The sequence below is a fragment of the Nannobrachium achirus genome (assembly GCF_963921795.1).
Source record: "Nannobrachium achirus genome assembly, chromosome: 17".
Classification (NCBI taxonomy): Eukaryota; Metazoa; Chordata; class Actinopteri; order Myctophiformes; family Myctophidae; genus Nannobrachium; species Nannobrachium achirus.
In genome coordinates this window covers 34,950,241-34,969,187 of record NC_137824.1, presented here as the reverse complement: position 1 = coordinate 34,969,187, position 18,947 = coordinate 34,950,241, and the positions used below count along the sequence as shown (strand labels likewise).

The 18,947-nt window shown below is 42.7% G+C and overlaps 2 protein-coding genes across 2 annotated transcripts in view; one reads left to right on the top strand and one right to left on the bottom strand.

Annotated features, from left to right (window-relative positions):
- Positions 1–139: 139 nt before the first annotated feature.
- On the bottom strand, positions 140–5,190 carry rpl26 (ribosomal protein L26). The gene is made up of 4 exons (XM_080745666.1): positions 5,138–5,190; positions 3,964–4,135; positions 2,501–2,641; positions 140–311 (listed from the first exon to the last, which is right to left on the bottom strand). Exons 2-4 carry the CDS (start codon positions 4,129–4,131, stop codon positions 183–185), a joined length of 438 nt encoding a protein of 145 aa, XP_080601792.1. The 5' UTR covers positions 4,132–4,135; positions 5,138–5,190; the 3' UTR covers positions 140–182.
- A 1,693-nt stretch (positions 5,191–6,883) lies between these two features.
- The window catches only part of ppp2r2ba (protein phosphatase 2, regulatory subunit B, beta a), a gene marked incomplete at both ends in the record, with an annotated part of 87,113 nt that continues 75,049 nt past the window's right edge, over positions 6,884–18,947 (top strand). Inside the window, one exon of the mRNA XM_080745665.1 lies at positions 6,884–6,962. Within this exon, the coding sequence (XP_080601791.1) occupies positions 6,884–6,962 (79 nt within the window). The remainder of the gene's footprint in view (positions 6,963–18,947) is intronic.

Below are 18,947 nucleotides of genomic sequence, written 5' to 3'. Positions count from 1 at the left end.
ACGCTGGATATGACCACTACTACTAGTGTACACTGCACTGCATGCTGTATATGGTACATTTTGTCTAACTTTAACAGTATTACAATTTCTATACTACTTTCAGTTTACTTCTGATGAAAATAAAACACAGAAAATTGAATTCCATTTAAACAACATTTATTTGAAAATGAAAAGATCCTTTTTCACTCCGCCATCTTCTCAATTGTCTCCTCCTTGTATTTGCCCTTCTCCTTTCCATCAGCGCGGGACTTAGCCTTGCGCTCCAGGATCTTCTTGCGGTCTTTGTCCAGTTTTAGCCTAGTGATGACAACCTAGAAAAGTAGAAAATATATATTTAATGTACAAATTAAACATTCATAATAGTAGCAAAAATAACGAGCAAGCTCACAACTATAATAGATCTGCTATTTGCCATTTTTGAAAATCAATTGATGTTTTTTATAATTGAAAACTGTTGCTCTCCTAGTCTCCCTACCAATATTACCATTCTAGTCTTGCAAATTCATGTCCCAAATGCTGTGATAAAGAAATGTTTCATGAAAGAACAAGATTGAGACCAAGATGGGGGCAATTTCAATTATTCTTAACATGAATTCTATTGATTCACACCAGAATTCAGGATAGTTAAAAATCATTTGTGATAACTGACGTAACACTTGCAAATACATTCATTTCTCTGGAAAAAATTGCCAGCCAACATAAGTGCAATTCAACACATTTTAATAACCTTTGAGAGAGCTTTGAGACTTGAGAGTCCGCAATAGAATGATAGGATTACGGTTAAAATCCGTCATTCTGCTTCTCACTCTACGTTTTAACAGCGGGCAACAGCCAGCAACGCTGGTGGATAAATGACGTCATTACCGTACGCCTTCCATTGGGTAAACAAAGCAACAGGTGAATTCGATTGGCAATCACCGGAGACGATCTCGCCCAAAAGATAACATATTTTTCATGTTTTTGGACGACATTCCTCCCCCCACTTTCCACTATTGCCTCTTTGCCTTCTATCGCCAGTAGTGTCTGGGTCCCACAGACAAATAACACTTCCGGAAAATACGCCAAGCTGTCGCCCGCTGTTAAAACACACTGTCAGGGTCAGCTTGAAAAAAGTCAGTTGTGCAATTATATTTTTCACCCTATCTCATCTTGATTATCATAAACAGAACCATGAGTACTAAAATGTAACAATTAAGGAACTTCATTAACCACTTATGCCCAATAATAATTATATTCTAACTAATAGAGAAAATAGCCAATCTACAAGATCTCACAACTTGTCCTGACTTAATGTGTTAGTCTATTTTCAGTAATTAAACCAAAGATCCGATTCTATTTGTAAAACCCAAATGCACTTGAAGAATAAATTCCTAAAACCACATCTCGCCCAGAAGGCACAGAGATGTCCCACAAGGTCATCACGGAGACACCACAACGCACACACACGCCTTAGGTACTGGCATTGCTACACAGGCTCAAGAACAGCAGTTTACACAAAAACAGTTGACACTTCTAACTCTTCCTTTGTGAAGGTAAGATGAGAGGGACCAGTTGAGGCAGCAGAACCATCTAGGTTTCACCGCTAGATCCAACAGATGTTCTTGGCCAGCAACTCCTCTGCAAGGAGTGAACAACTCTCAACCACCTGAGTGAGGACAGGTGTGGGACGGGTTTCACAGACAGTGGCCACTGAATGCGGAGATCCACTACAGACTGTGGAACATCATGTGAACCATCTGCCCCAAATACCGCCATCGATTCGACCTAGATGACGTCACACTGGACTGGCTTACCACAACGACAGAAGACCTAAAACAATCCCTGGTCAAGTGTTTTATAATATTCAGACAATGACAATAGAACTTTCTCACAAATGCTGAACATTAGAATAGAGATGCAAGTGTTCATGTGGTTAAAAAGTACACTCCATAGTATAGAACACATTATTTAGAAGGCATTATATGATGCCGTTTTTGCCATCCAATTTGAACATGCAAACGTCAATCAATAATGTTCCATATGTGGAATACAACCAAAGAAGACTACTTTGCAAGAGAAAGCAAGAAATACAAAACAAACATGCTGCACATATCTGGATGATGGCAGTTATGCCAACAGCTGCAGTTAAAAGAAAGGTATTGCAGCTTCACAACAAACAAAGATGTTGAACACAAATTTTCAAAACAAACCCCAATTCACTCTCCGTTTTACTGTTTAGGTTTTGTAAAAGTGGGTCATACTTTTGGGCTTGTGAAACCTACTGATATGCACGAGAGCATACTACCCATTTTGTAATTTGAAGACAAAAGCAAGTTGGTGAAAACATTAACTCTAGATGATCACAGCGCACCATGGAAAGTGGAACTGGAAAGTGAAAAATACCAGGCAGAGGCAACAGCTACTGGTGACCAGCACTGCACATGTCAGTGACAGAACAAAAATTCCAGGTCCCCTGGCGTTGTTGTAGCCAATGATTTACTGTTTCGTCAAGACACCTCACCTTGCTGGAGTGGATCCCGACGTGGACTGTGGTTCCGTTGGCCTTTTCCCTCTGAACACGCTCAATGTAGATGACGTATTTCTTCCTGTAGACCTGTACTACTTTGCCAATCTGCTGGCCTTTGTAGTGTCCACGGACCACCTTTGGATGCACACAGGAAAGGAAAAAAAGAAAAAGTAAGCCTCATTTACACGCATTACACCCCAGTAATTTTTTTTTAAAAGCTATTTTTGGGGGCTTTTTTATGCCTTTATAGACAGACAGGAGATGGACAGGAAATGGGGGAAGAGACGGGGAGAGACACGCAGCAAACCTGGGTCGGGCTCGGTAATCGAACCAGCGACCTACACAAAGCCTACGTATATGCGCTTCGACCAGTAGGCCATCACTTTACATTCATAACCAACGTCTTTCAGGAGATTCTCTGGTCTCTCCATCCATCCCCGCACTCTTCTGGAATGGTGCAGCCGTCGGACTGATTTAGGACTGTCACTTTACATTCATAACCAACGTCTTTCAGGAGATTCTCTAGTCTCTCCATCCATCCCCACACTCTTCTGGAATGGTGCAGATTGTACCCAAACTTTACGCAGTGTGCAATGCTTGCTGTATAACGGCTCTTTGGAGATTTTTTATTCACAGTATAATAAATATTGGCGCTGTGGATTCTGTTTCTCAAACATTTCAAGGTCGCAGAAAAGATGATTTGACAGCCAACTCCAAGATGATAGCCAAATATATTATCTTATATAAATATAATACAGATAGTATATATCCCCACGTGTTGTCATGGGGAAAGTTTTTCGTGAGGTGATAGAATACACTGCTCTGTCGCCAAATGAGTCTTGACTGCGCAGCAAAAATATTTAACAACGTTCCTCTCACATTTGGAAAACATGAACGCTATAACGTTTTTGAACAAGTGATTAAAACATTTTAGGGGGAAAGTAAAGTAAAAAAGTAAGTAAAAATAATAATAATAATCTGCCCCCACTCCTTTTTTATGCTACTGGCTGTGTTTTCAATGGTTGAGCAATGAGCATGGACTGGCTTGGATATATTATCTGGAGAATTTCCCGGGAGGACATTCACACGACAAGAATTGCAACCCGACAGTGCAAGAAAATCAAACTTGCTAGATAATCTCGGAGGCCCCTGTGAGGTCATAAAAAGGCCATTAACATAATCAAATCGTGTCGGGGTCGCGTTCAAAACCAGGACCGAGTTCATGGCCGAACTCACGATGTTCCCAGGGAGGTCATAAAATACAGCCCGACATCTGATCGTCGCCGGGATCGCCCCAATGTGAATGGGCCTTAAGGTGTCATGATGAGATACATACATCAGGGCAAACAATTTCAAAGCAGGGAAACCAGATTGACAGTCATTAAGCAACAATGACAACACCACCACATCTCTACATGTTCTGCTCTCTGAATAAATGCCTCAATCAAAATCCTCACCTGGACTTCGTCATCTTTGCGGATGGGCATGGACCTCACGTTGTACTTCTGACGGAGCTCCTTGGAGAGGGGGGAGGACATAATCTTCCTACGGATGTGGGAAGGGGCATTGAAGTGCCTCTTGCGGTTCTTGCGCCGCGAGGATGAAACGAGTGGATTCAGCTTCATGATGCTGAAAAGAAATGCAAATAGTGTTAATTTAACAATCACTTATTTAGCAGACACTTGTCCAGAGCGACCAGCAAGTACAAGATTGAATTAAATGTCAAGAAATTAGTCAAACAAGATAAACAGTCATTTAAACAGAGTGCTAAGAAAAACTGTTATGTGGCAAATACTAGGATACCAGGTTAACATTCAATTAACTTGGCATCCGTCTTATCATGCTATATTATTTATCATTTGTGGACAAAAAATAATTATCAATTATGTATGACTAATACATTTTCACTAACTTCCTTGACAGGTAAAATCATCAAGCAGAAACTGACATGATTGGTTCTCAAGTTGAAATGAAGTAAGTAACCTACTGCTAACATTCGTTTGGTCATGTATAACATCAAAACTATGGATTTTATCAGCCACAGAGTTGCAAATTGTTATCAGGCCTTTTGCAAGGAGCAGTTGCATGCGATTACTGGCCCATGTAGTAATGAAGAGCTAGACAAACAGAAGCACACTCAAATTCAACAACTCGTTGTGGGGCAAACATTTGTTTTGTTATAATGTAACTCATGCTAGCTGTGCTACATGGATGTACGGTAGCATAACAGCACAGCTAGCGAGGTTAGCACTAGAGAACCTTACAGCTAATATTAGCACGGCTGCTAACTTGAAACACATTACTCTACTGGCATTTCAGTTGTTTACCAGCTTGTTTACTAGTTATTTGAACGATGGACTCTCGCAATGTTCTGTGGAGCTTTTTAGTGCGTCTGACGGTCCTAAGCGCACCGACATGCGGATACAGACAGACAGAAACTCCGGACCGGGGGTAATCGCAAACTGGTGCGTTTTACGTTATCATCTCCATGGAACTTGGGTTTCATATGCATCTTTCTTGAACCGTGACAAGATAAGCTTAATATTCGGGCCAGTGTGGGGTAACTTATAGTACGGATGTTTATGATGCGTGAGGATAACTTTGGTGAAATTATCAGCAGTGAATTCTTACCCTGCCGATGACTCCTCTATGGCCGGCGGAAAAGAGACTCTCAACGTACTTCCGCTGGCATTAGTTCGCACAGGACTCCCGCGAGAACTGCGAAGAAGAACGAGAACATGAGATAACTTTAATTATACAGAAACGCTCTATTTATAGATTTTATACTTGCTTATTATTAGATTTTTTTATTTTATTTATATTTTTTATTTCAACACAATGTCACAGAAATGTTAAAGTGGACATATAATGCCATTTACCATGCATGGCTACAACGATTAAATGGGATCACTTTATTGGTTATTTTCTTTTTATATTAAAAGGAGAAAAAACGTGTTAAAAAATTCATTTTCCAGGCAAGCAGTAACAGTTTGATATTCCTAATGTTCCGGCTTCCGAGACAGACCGATGTGTAATTTGTGATTTATTTAGTTGATCATAATATGAGGAATTGCCGCGAGATGGCGCCAAAACAATAAATCCATAACTCTGACTTGGGGGAAGTTTTTCCTCCAGTCTACAACTAATTAATTAATGCTCACCACAGTAGGTTATGTAGCGTTGCACCCTTCCACCTCTCTTTATCATCACTGTCCGTCCCGGTGGTCATCAAGGGCCAAGGCATACGAACAACTCGGCTAATTGCGTCACACATAAACAGGAAAACAGCAGGCAGGACCAATTCTCACCGCTTTCCTTGGACAACATTTTCTATGGGACAGGCTTTACGTGCGATTTGTAAAAATGTAAGTCAGACCCCGTAGCGTGCTATTGTGTATTACATGTCATAGTGGTGTAAATAACGTTCTCTTTAGTTTAGTGAACATCCTATTTATTTGATTCCACAGGAGCGACCTCTTGTCCTCTCTGTCGCTCTGCCAGGACGCCGGCTCAGATACAGAACAAGGAATTCCACTGCCCTGCGAGGGCTCGACTTTAGTAAAAATAAACAAAACTACTTCGTTACTCAACTAAACAAAGCTAGTTTTGCGTTGTTGAAAGTCTATTCTCCCGGGTGGGAAGCCTCTCACTACCCCACCTTTTCTGTCAAATACACATTTTGAGCAGAAAATAAAATATGTCCGCCAGACGGACATATTTGCCCCCTAGAGATTATGGTCAATGGTAATATATATGGACGAGATCTGCAGGGGGCGCTGTGGAGTAAACAAAATAATTTCCCTCTGGCGGATATATTTTATTTTATGTTCAAAAAGTGTATTTTACAGAGATGATTGGGTGCTGAGAGGCGTCCCACCCAGGAGAATAGACTTTTAATAACACAAAACATTCTTTGTTTAGGTGAGTAGCGAAGTAGTTTTGTTTATTTTGACTGAAGTCGAGCCCCCGTAGGGCAGTAGAATTCCTTGTTCTCTATCTGGGCCTGCTTCCTGGCAGAGCGTTAGAGTCAGAGTCAGAGAGACCTCGCTAACGCTCTGGACCAGAGCTAAGTTGGAATGAACTAACGCAACACGCACAGTGCGCTGCTGATCGCTCCCCGGCGCACGCTTAATAACGGATCCCTGCTGCTGGGTGCGCTGCGCTGATGTGCTGTCTGACTGTCTGTGTGTGGATTCAAGAAGTGATGTTGTCATAGCCATGATGCCATAGCATTTCTCTCCCTCTCTGCCTCTCTCTCACCCCCCACATCGGCTTCTCTGCTCTCTCTGTTCGCGGCAGCAGCAGCAGCAGTGCGGATGTGGTGGAGGAGTCGCCGACGGAACGCTTCACCCATCGGCGAGAACCGGAGAGGAGAAGATGAAATGTTTTTCCCGTTATCTGCCGTACCTCTTTCGCCCTCCCAGCACAATCCTGTCCTCCACTTGCCACACAGAAGGTAAGGTATAGCCTGCTGTCTGGTAGTCTATCCCAGGGTGGGATGCTGAAAGGATGAGGGCTGTCAAAGGGGTTGTGTGTGTACTGTATTTACATTAGTGTGTACTGGGTTGGGGGGAGGAGGGGGGCAGTGTTTATATGGACAACCTCGCAGACTTATGTCAAAGAGCTGCAGTCTATACAAATGCAAGTTTCCCACCACGTCTGCTTTGCTTCTGCCTTTTCTGTTTTGGGGTGTTTGTTTGTTGTCCCACTGCAGATGTATCACGTTCAATGAAGTTGTGGGAGCTATTCTGGGATATGGGGCAGCAGATGAGAAGAGCAATGTAATGTAGCAGTTGAGTGATCAGGGCATGTGACTGTCTGTAGGTCTTGTGTGGTGTGTGGCTGTTGTGTGGCGTTTCTGAGAATGTGGGACACTTGTACTCAAAGAAGTCTGCACTGACTTTATTAACTCAGCAACATGCTACAGCTGTTTGTATTTAATGACAGGTGCTGTCTGGCAGCAGAATCAGGGCCAGAAAGCAATAAAGTTTATTGCCAAGCACAGATTCTTTTATACATGTACTGAACTTTGCTTTGGCTCATGTTCTATTAAGCCAGCAGAGATCAATTTATCACATAACATATAGGACTATGTGGTTTTACATCTACATGACGCTCTGTAGTGGCTGGCATATATTGCTGTGCATACGATACATGCTTGCAATGGACACAGACTCACAGATTAGGCTACATAGATTGTAGGTGAAAGGTGAGGTATGATGATGGTTGCAATATTGCTGAGTAGAGAAAAGCCGAATGCTGATGTTCAATTCAGTTCGATGAAATTGATTGTTCTTATAGTGCCAAATCACAAGTTGTGTAAAGACACCACATTTAGAGCAGAGAGAGACCCAACACTTCCCTCCTGGAGCAAGCATTTGGCGACTGTGGCAAGGGAAAAACTCCCCAATGATGGGAAGAAAGCTTGAGCAAAATCAGGCTCTATTCAGTAGAGAGCCTGGTAAAGGGTCAGGGTACTAAAGTATCGTTCGATTTTCAATAGGAATTCAATTTTAAAAAATCATTTTTCTCTCAATTTTTTAATTTTCCAGCTCCCCATAAAATCAAATATTGGTTCATTTTTCCAATTTTCTAGCTTGCAAAAAAATCAGGAAAATGCTTCAATTTTGCTTCAATTTTTTAAATGTGTGATTCGTCTTTGTCATTATTTGATTTGGAACCGACAAAGGAAAAACATCTTTAAAAAAGGTATTTTTCATTTTTTACCACATTACGAATATCAAAAAATTGACCAATTTTTTCAATTTTCTAGCTTGCAAAAAAATCAGGAAAATGCTTCAATTTTTTAAATGTGTGATTCATATTTGTCATTATTTGATTTGGAACCGACAAAGGAAAAACATCTTTAAAAAAGGTATTTTTCATTTTTTTACCACATTACGAATATCAAAAAATGGACCAATTTTTCAAATGTTCTAGCTTGCAAAGAAATCAGGAAAATGCTTCAATTTTTTAAATGTGTGATTCGTCTTTGTCATTATTTGATTTGGAACCAACAAAGGAAAAACATCTTGAAAAAGGTATTTCTTAATTTCTTACCCCATTACAACAATCAAAAAATGGGCCCATTTTTCCAATTTTCTAGCCCACAAAAAAGTCAGGAAAATGCTTAAAATTTGCTCAATTTTTTGAATGTGTGATTCATATTTTGGCATTATTTGATTTGGAACCGACAAACAAAAAATAGGCCCATTATTCAATTTTCAAGTCCAGGAAAGAAATCGTCATCATGAATGTCACGTGACCACGTGTCAAGTCACATGGTACACAACTTCAAAATAAAAGCTGTAGGCTAGTCTAACATCCAACAAGTAATAGGATCAACATGCAGGCAGGCAGGGGGTCCATGAGGGGTTTACAAGGGGGTCCATGGCTGGTTCCCAAAGTGTGGTTTGGGGACCCCCAGGGTTTCTATGGCTGGTTCACAACAGCCTGGTACACGTACAGCCATGGCTGGTTCCCAAAGTGTGGTTCGGGGACCTCTGGAGGTCCATGACGGATTTCCAAGGGGGTCCATGGCTGGTTCTCAAAGTGTGGTTCGGGGACCTCTGGGGGTCCCTGAGGGGTTTCCAAGGGGGTCCATGGCTGGTTAGCAATAAGTGTGTTTAATTGCGACCGTAGTAGGTCGCAGTTACTTTTACACTCTCTACTATCCAAACCTCCACCAGCCGTCAGCCTGTCCTTCCCTCCGTCACGTCACTCGTCACACGTCACCTTCGCGCCACCTTCAGGCTGATTTTTTAAAACACATTTTTGGACACTGCTCCTACAATCTTTGCCCTAAAATCACGCAAATCGCTACACAGTATGTCTACACTCATCTCATCAACATGGATCTGTCCCATTTAGCGCCACCTTCAGGCCGATTTTTTAAACACATTTTTGGACACTGCTCCTACAGATTTTGCCCTAAAATCACACAAATCGCACAGTATCTCTACAGTCATGTAATCAAAACGCATCTGTCCCATCCAGCGCCACCATCAGGACGATTTTGGTAAAACAAACTTTTGGCCTTTTTGTGGAGATAAGCGACCAACGGTCGCTTATCTCCCGATTAGGGAGTCTTACTGGTAGTGTAATAGGTGAAATAGTGTAATAGTGCATTCTTATCAAAACCTCCACCAGCTGTCAGTCTGTCAGTCAGTCTGTCAGTCAGACTTTCAGTCACACTTTTGCCCTTCTCATAGTGGTTTTGGCTGCCAAACCACTACCCCATTTCTCCCTCTTCTAGCGCCACCATGAGGCCGCTTCTTGCAAAACACATACTTTTTTGGACACTGCTCCTACAAATTCTGCCCTAAAATCACGTAAAGCGGTACACATTATGTCTACACTCATGTCATCAGCATGGATCTGTCCGAGATAGCGCCACCATCAGGGCATCCTAAAATCACGCTTTGCTGTGATTTTACGCTTTGCGTGATTTTACGGCAAAATCTGTAAAAGCTAGAAGAGGGAGAAATGGGGGTAGTGGTTTGGCAGCCAAAATCACTATGAGAAGGGAAAAAGTGTGACTGAAAGTCTGACTGACAGACTGACTGACAGACTGACAGCTGGTGGAGGTTTTGATAGTAACTGCAACCTGACGGTCGCAATGACACTATTATATTATTACACTTATTACAATATTACACTATTACCCTTATTGCGCTATTACACTACCAGTAAGACTCCCTAATAGGGTGATTTTAGGGCAGTGTCCAAAAATGTGTTTTCAAAAATCGGCCTGAAGGTGGCGCTATATGGGACAGATCCATGTTGATGACACGAGTGTAGACATACTGTGTACCGATTTGCGTGATTTTAGGACAAAAAATTTAGGAGCTGTGTCCAAAAATTTGTTTTGCAAGAATCGGCCTCATGGTGGCGCTAGAAGAGGGTCATGTGTGAATTGATGGGTGGAGGTTGTGGTTTGGCAGGCAAGGAGTATGTGTGCAAAATTTGGCATGGATCTGGGCAACGGTTGCGGAGATATGAGCAGGGCAAAAGTGTGACGTGTGACAGACAGACAGACAGACTGACTGACTGACGGACGGACGGACGGACGGACGGACGGACGGACGGACGGACGGACTCACAGCTGGTCGAGGTTTTGATAGTAACTGCGACATAACGGTCGCAATAACATTTATGCTATTTCAATATTACAAGTAATGCACTATTACACTATTTCACCTATTACACTACCAGTAAGACTCCCTAATCGGGAGATAAGCGACCGTAGGTCACATGTATACACAAAGAGGGCTGTAACTGCCATTGGTTCCTAGTTGTGTGGGCAATGTGTAGACATACTGTGTACCGATGTGCGTGATTTTAGGGCAAAATCTGTAGGAGCAGTGTCCAAAAATGTGTTTAGCAAGAATCGGCCTCATGGTGGCGCTAGAAGAGGGCCATGTGAGAAATGAGGGGTGGGGTCTCCGCGTTGCCTTGGCGGACGAATAGGTACCGGCCCCGGCTCTCCCGGACGCTCCTAGCCCGAGTTACGGCATTTTATGTGAGCTGCAGTGGAGGGGGTCCTCCACTGGGGGCGCCACCACTTTGGCATCCGTTCTGGAGCAGCAGGAGTCGGTGGTCCCCGGGAATTCCCCGTGAGCAGCCCCGTTGGGGTGGTCATTTGGTCATTTTTGCATATTTGGTCATTTTTTACATCTGGGGGTCCCCCAGGGACCTGGGGGTCCCTGGAGGTCGGGGGTCCATGGAGGTTGTAGTTTGGCAGGCAAGGAGCGTGTGTGCAAAATTTGGCATGGATCGGGCCAACGGTTGCGGAGATATGAGCAGGGCAATAGTGTGACGTGTGAGGTGTGACAGACAGAGGGACAGACAGACAGACAGACAGACAGACGGACAGTTTGTGCAGGCTGTGATAGTAAGTAGCGACCTACGGTCGCAATTACACTTATTGCTAACCAGCCATGGACCCCTTTGGAAACCCCTCAGGGACCCCCAGAGGTCCCCGAACCACATTTATTGCTAACCAGCCATGGACCCCCTTGGAAATCCGTCATGGACCTCAAGAGGTCCCCGAACCACACTTTGGGAACCAGCCATGGCTGTACGTGTACCAGGCTGTTGTGAACCAGCCATAGAAACCCTGGGGGTCCGCAAACCACACTTTGGGAACCAGCCATGGACCCCCTTGTAAACCCCTCATGGACCCCCTGCCTGCCTGCATGTTGATCCTATTACTTGGATGTTAGACTAGCCTACAGCTTTTATTTTGAAGTTGTGTACCATGTGACTTGACACGTGGTCACGTGACATTCATGATGACGATTTCTTTCCTGGACTTGAAAATTGAATAATGGGCCTATTTTTTGTTTGTCGGTTCCAAATCAAATAATGCCAAAATATGAATCACACATTCAAAAAATTGAGCAAATTTTAAGCATTTTCCTGATTTTTTTGTGGGCTAGAAAATTGGAAAAATGGGCCCATTTTTTGATTGTTGTAATGGGGTAAGAAATTAAGAAATACCTTTTTCAAGATGTTTTTCCTTTGTCGGTTCCAAATCAAATAATGACAAAGACGAATCACACATTTAAAAAATTTAAGCATTTTCCTGATGTTTTTGCAAGCTAGAAAATTGGAAAAATTGGTCCATTTTTTGATATTCGTAATGTGGTAAAAAAATGAAAAATACCTTTTTTAAAGATGTTTTTCCTTTGTCGGTTCCAAATCAAATAATGACAAATATGAATCACACATTTAAAAAATTGAAGCATTTTCCTGATTTTTTTGCAAGCTAGAAAATTTAAAAAATTGGTCAATTTTTTGATATTCGTAATGTGGTAAAAAATGAAAAATACCTTTTTTAAAGATGTTTTTCCTTTGTCGGTTCCAAATCAAATAATGACAAAGACGAATCACACATTTAAAAAATTGAAGCAAAATTGAAGCATTTTCCTGATTTTTTTGCAAGCTAGAAAATTGGAAAAATGAACCAATATTTGATTTTATGGGGAGCTGGAAAATTAGAAAATTGAGAGAAAAATGATTTTTTAAAATTGAATTCCTATTGAAAATCGAACGATACTTTAGTACCCTGACCGTAAAGTATATAGCCTATAATTATTCTCTCACTGCATCTCTAACCTCACTCTTGAATATACAGAGCACAGTATCAAGGCTGAGTTCAATTCACCAGATCCATCATATATGAAAAGTAAAAACAAGCAAATATTGTGGTATTGTTGTGGGAAATTAATGCAATTGGTGATTTGAAAGTGCCTTGACCCGAAGTGTGTGTGTGTGTGTGTGTGTGTGTGTGTGTGTGTGTGTGTGTGTGTGTGTGTGTGTGTGTGTGTGTGTGTGTGTGTGTGTGTGTGTGTGTGTGTGGGTGTGTGAGCGGGTGAGTTGTCTACACTCTACAGACAGGGCAGCCCAAGAGGGCAAGAGTGTTTGTACAGTATAACCAGTCTTTTACTAGGTCATAATGTGGAGACGGAGTCACTGCATTATTTAGCCCTGCATGCCTTTCTGCTCTGTCCTCAGGCCTCTGGCAACCAGAGAGGGGTTGGATGATATAGATGTGAGCATGGCAAGGGTCTCACTGGTAGACCTGACCTATATAGACAGGGATAGCTGCCCCCGTTTCCGTGTCAAATGGATGTATGGGAGGTCAACCATAAATGTTTAATGTGTTCATCTGCTCAAGCGTTCGTTCGTTCATTCACTGTCTGGGTCATTCATTCACACTGTACTTTATGAATGCACCTCCCCTCAGTCTACGGCACATCTCTCCCCCTATTGCTTCCTGTATTTCTGCCATCCTCATTCACCTGCTTGCGCCCTTCTTTTGCTCACTCACGCATTTATTCATTTATTCACTGACTGACCAAATGTTTCACTCACTCACACACACACAAACTCACTCACACACTCACACACTCACTCATCCACACACACACACACACACACACACACACACACACACACACACACACTCGCTCCAGGCCTGTGCTGAGTAGGCCTGTATCATTCTTTGCTGCTGTGCAGTCTGTGCTGGGAGCTGAGCTCAACCTAATGATGAGGACAATTTCAGGCTGCGTCTGCTTGCTAGCCTCTCTGTATGTTTCAAAGGCCTCTGGCCTGCTCCGCTGTCAAGGTGGTACACTGTGAGATGAAAGTCATGTATAGATCCAAGGCATGAACAAACAACTACACATCAAGCATACAGGGCCAGCATGTGCACGCATGCGTATACGTGTGTGTACACTCTTTCTATCGCTCGCTGTATGGCTGTATATCTCCTTCTGTAACAGGGGTGTTGTGTGCAGGAAGTGCTTGAAAAACAAAGTGCACAGTCACAGGAATATGATATGTGATCCTCCCTCTCTATGTAAAGAAATATTTAATAGCTGTCCTTGTGACCAATCCGATTTGACTGCTATCAGCTTATTGAATTAGCATTTACACATCAGTCATTTCGTCACTGTCGGGCAGAAACCTTGTATCTCCAAGTTTCAAATTTGCCCTGCTTCATCGTGCAAGACTGTTGCACAAAACTAGTGAAAATAGCCTATCTACAAGCACACAACGCCCCGCATCGTGAGGCGTTGTGTGCTTGTAGATCGGCTATTTTCACTATTTTAAATAGTTTTGAAAATAACAAAAAAGGAAGGTTTTGGAGGTTTCCACCTGACAACGACAATTTGCTAGTAGTGGTCAACTAAACCTACTAGCATTGAAACTTTGGTCATTATCCCATAACCAATGATTTCCATAGTCATATCAAATTATATAGATTCAGATACGGTACAATACCAGTTTTCACAAGTTTACTGTTTTACAACATAAGAGTGTTATACTGTACCTGTTATAATGTAACTGACTGTGATACTGGGTGCTGATGCAGATTTCTAAAAGTGCTGCTTCATATGAGCTTATTTATTGGTCTACTGAACACTACAGTCTGTTTCCAAGGGCCTGGTTTCAAGTGGCTTATTAAGTTTGGTATTGAACGATTGTGTCTTGCCATCTCCTTGCATGACTGAAGCTGAACAGTCAGTGCAAATGTCAAATTTGTGGTAATTTTCAGACACTCTGAAGTAATTCCATACCGCAGACTTTGTCTCCCATGTACAGTAGGTAGGTTAACATGATCAATGTGGTTGACACACAATTAATGCACTCATCATATGGGCACAACATATCAGTAATGATTTTTTATATCTATCTGATACTGATAACAGACTCCTGAGAGATATTCGGTAGAGGGACCATATTAGCTTTACCCTGGCCTCTCTCCACTGTCTGCCAGTACGGTTTAGAATCGATTTAAGACTCCCGTTTGTTTATAAAGCTCTAAATTGGCTTTTATCGCTGACCTTTTAACACCTCCTTCAACATCCAGGTCCCTCAGGTCAACTGAATTGGGGCTCGTAGCTGTCCCGCAATCCAAACTCAAGCTCAGGGGGTGACACACCTTCGTTGTCATATCCCCTAGACCAGCAGTAGGCAACAGGCGGCCTGTGGGCCAGAACTGGCCCGTCAGCGATAATATTTGTCCAGAAAAACTATTTTCATTGTAAATCAGCTGTTGTGAATCATTTACAGCTGACTGACAATCCAGGTAGGATATGGACAATTGATAACGGGGTAAGATTAACAAATAGTTCCATTTCCATTCTTTGAATGTGATGTTTTCACTGGCAACTTTCCTCTTGAGACTTTTGGATGAACAACTCTGTGCCATATTCAAGGATGAAGCCTGCACAAAAATGATTGCACCTGTAACATTTGATTCCTCATGCCTTTCTATCAATTGTTATACTGCACACAAATTAACATTTATAACAAAATACGGTCGTTTTTATTATTTTATAAAAAGTCGTTTTTTGCAAGTTCCTGGTCCTAAATTAGGCATTGGTTGTATTCTGTCCCACCATCTAATTTCTTGTCCACAAAGTTGCTGTTGCTCAGGGAGTTTTGGGTATTGTAGTTGAATCCTTCCAAAACAAAATACTATAGGCATCATTTTTTGCAGAATTTCATTGGCTATAAGATGTATACCAGTCATCAGAACAACCATTGGCTGAATCTACAGCCCAGGATATGGGGGCATGCACCCCCCTTGACCACAGACCATGGGTTGCTATTGGACTAGGACAGGACTAGAAGCTCCAATTGGCTGAAATGAAGTGTCAATTATCGTCGTCATCGTTCGGGGGCCATTTTGATATCATCCACTTGTAATACTGAAAATGTGAACTGGAGTTACAAGCAAATGCCATGAAGAATTGATACGTCTTTTGTCACGTTTGTGTGTTTACCCTTCCCTAAAATAAGAACATCATTGTAGTGGAAATAGTTGGTGGAGTGGAATCCAGCTTTGAACGTAAGTAGCTGCAGCTTTATGAATGTTTGTGTGTTGTATATGTTGGACTTTGGCATTGATTGTAGGGTCAGTTCCGATGCCACAATCAAAGTTTGTATCATTTTATTCACAAGACTCATAGCTTTACAATGGTATATAACATGACTATATAAGTGACACACACGCTTGTGTACACGTGTTTGTTTGTCAGAAAAATTTAAAATACGGTCCACGGACCCGCTCGCAGGACACAGTGAAAGAAAAGTCAAATAGAAATACATTGTGACTTTCAGATCTGCAGTTTAATTCTGACAGCTTCTAATTATGGGGAATAACTATAATATGAAATGTATTTAAAAACTACAGTTCCCATTGGAGATGCGCCATAGAACTTGTTACTAAACATAGAAATCAGCTGGCATACTTTCCAGAGGAGTGTTGTAATTAGAGGCTATACTATAATTCATGGAATCTCTATGTGTGTCTGTGTGTCACACAGAATTTGTCCCTGGCTTAACTCGGACAGAATCCGACTGTTCGGTCTCAAACTTGGCGTGTGTGTCTCATATGACCCAGAGGTGTGCAGAGCCGACGGTTTCCGAGAACCGAAAAAATCTGTCAACCCATGGGTCTGAGAAAAAGGCAGAAATTCTCTGTGTGTTCGGGAGATTGTGTGAATCGGCTTCCCTGATTTGCCAACCCAAACCACCCGCTTCACGGATTGGAGGAGTGTGTTTTCACACAACATCAACGTATGAGAAATAAAATCAAACCCAAGTTTGAAGTGAGCGGTGGTGTGTGTGTGTGTGTGTGTGTGTGTGTGTGTGTGTGTGTGTTTGTGTGTGTGTGTGTGTGTGTGTGTGTGTGTGTGTGTGTGTGTGTGTGTGTGTGTGTGTGTGTGTGTGTGTGTGTGTGTGTGTGTGTGTGTGTGTGTGTGTGTGTGTGTGTGTGTGTGTGTGTGTGTGTGTGTGTGCGCGCGTGCCACCACTGCTATTGCAGTTGATGCTCAGGGCAGGCTAGACTCAACAGCACCTCTCTGGTCACCCAGGGGTACTGAGGCTACACCAGATGCTACATACAGACACACATACATACATACATACATACATACACGGATACACACACGGCCACGCTATGGAGACGGTGTGACCACCGCTCAAAAATGGGGCACACCAATCCTACTAATAAACGACCAAATGTCTGTCTGTCCGATGTCTGTTGTTTGATATACAGTACACGTCACGCATGCTGCTGACATCACTGATACTAAACAGAGCCCAAATTTGGAGATAACTGACATCACTGATAACGGCTCCGGTACTGCAAATGCGTCGCCACGATGGTAACAGCCGCATGCTGAAACAGCGCCCAAATTTTGAGATGACTAGCATCACTGATACCGCCGCCATGGTTGCAGCTGCATGCTGAAACAGTGCCCACATTTGGAGATGACTGATATTCTGGGTTCTCCAACATTACTTCTGAGACTCCTTCATTCAATCCCTCATATACTCTGCACACCCCATAACCCAAACTGCACATAATTCTGAGCACATATGTTCGAACGGGAAATAGGCCGGGGGCCAATTCTGATATCTTCACAAATTGGTACCACCCAAGGTGACATGTACGAAGTCAAACATGTAAAAAACGTACGGTCACCTTGGGTGGTACCAATTTGTGAAGATATCAGAATTGGCCCCTGGCCTACAAGGACTAGTATACTTAGTTGACCAGATTCCCCCAAGGCTCTATCTACAGTATACTAGGCCCCCTCCGGTTTTCACTCAAAAATTGCAGATACACAAGCTCACAAGTCACAACACATCACAATGCGACACGTTGGGAGCTTGTAGGTCGACTATTTCCGGCAGATTTTCCCCAGAATAGGGACAAGTGGTTAAATAAACACGGAGGAGCCCATATATTTGGGACTAGTGTTTGCTGATAAGGCCTGTGTATTCAAATGGCTGATAACAGTCATATCAGGTTGTCCTGACACCTACTGAGAGCCACCAGAGAGACGCGATGAGGCGGGGCAGAGAGAACTGCTCCGTGCTGGAGGCCAAGTGTGTGATGCCATGACACTGTAGATGACCTTGGAGATGCAATGTGTAGGGTTGACCACAGACATAAAAAGGTAGACGCCTCTTCCGGCTCTCTGGTACTCGTCTCACATTGATAGGCCTTTTTGATTGACAGGCTTGGAATTCTACAGTGTGCATAACAGACACGGAAGGTCGGTAGGTAAATCAGAGGCAGGTGGGGCGGGTCTTTTCGTACGCAGCTCTTAAAAACAGCTGCGTCAAGGCTAAAAAAGCAATCACAAGAAGGAGGCCCCTCCTAGTGAGGAACATTGGTTGGACATTGTGGAAGAAATCAGCCTCATGGAAAAAATTACGTATAACCTGAGGACCAAAGCAGAGACTTACGAAAAGCGATGGGAAAAATGGTATTTGTATAAGAGTAAATAGTGTCTTCGCCCCCCCCCCCCCCCCCCCCTTCCTGTGTTGTTGTTGTTGTTTTTGTTTTGTTTTTTGTTATTGTTCATGTCCCTTTCAGGTTTTGCTGAATGTGGTTTTCTGCCTAGGCAGTTTGTTGTTTGAAATAAATAAAAAGTAAAAAAAAAAAAAAAACAGCTGCGTCGCACGACACTATAGGAACTGGCTCTGTTGAATTGAATTGTAGTCCTTGGATAAGTCCCGGAAAAGACACGCTGTGATTGGCCAGTCGTTTATTTGAGTGGCAGTCTGCCCTCGACACTTCCGCTTTTCTGCCTATCAAGTTGGACGGGTCGCTCCAATCAACTCTCTCTCTCTCTCTCTCTCTCTCTCTGTGTGTGCTGCGTGCCGTTTGAGATGAGAGGGGACTGTGTGAATTAGTACATGTATTGTGTTTATCTGAAATGTTACTCACTGAAGCCCTATTTTACACTGTGTTGTATGATTCATTGTATGATTCAACAGCACCCCCATACCTTCAAGGCCTGATCCAATCCTGGCTACAACCCCTCCAGCTCACTCAGATCAGCTAACACAGGACAGTGCTCCACACATCCTAGACTGGCTCCTAAACTGTCAGTTATGTCGAATGTTCTGT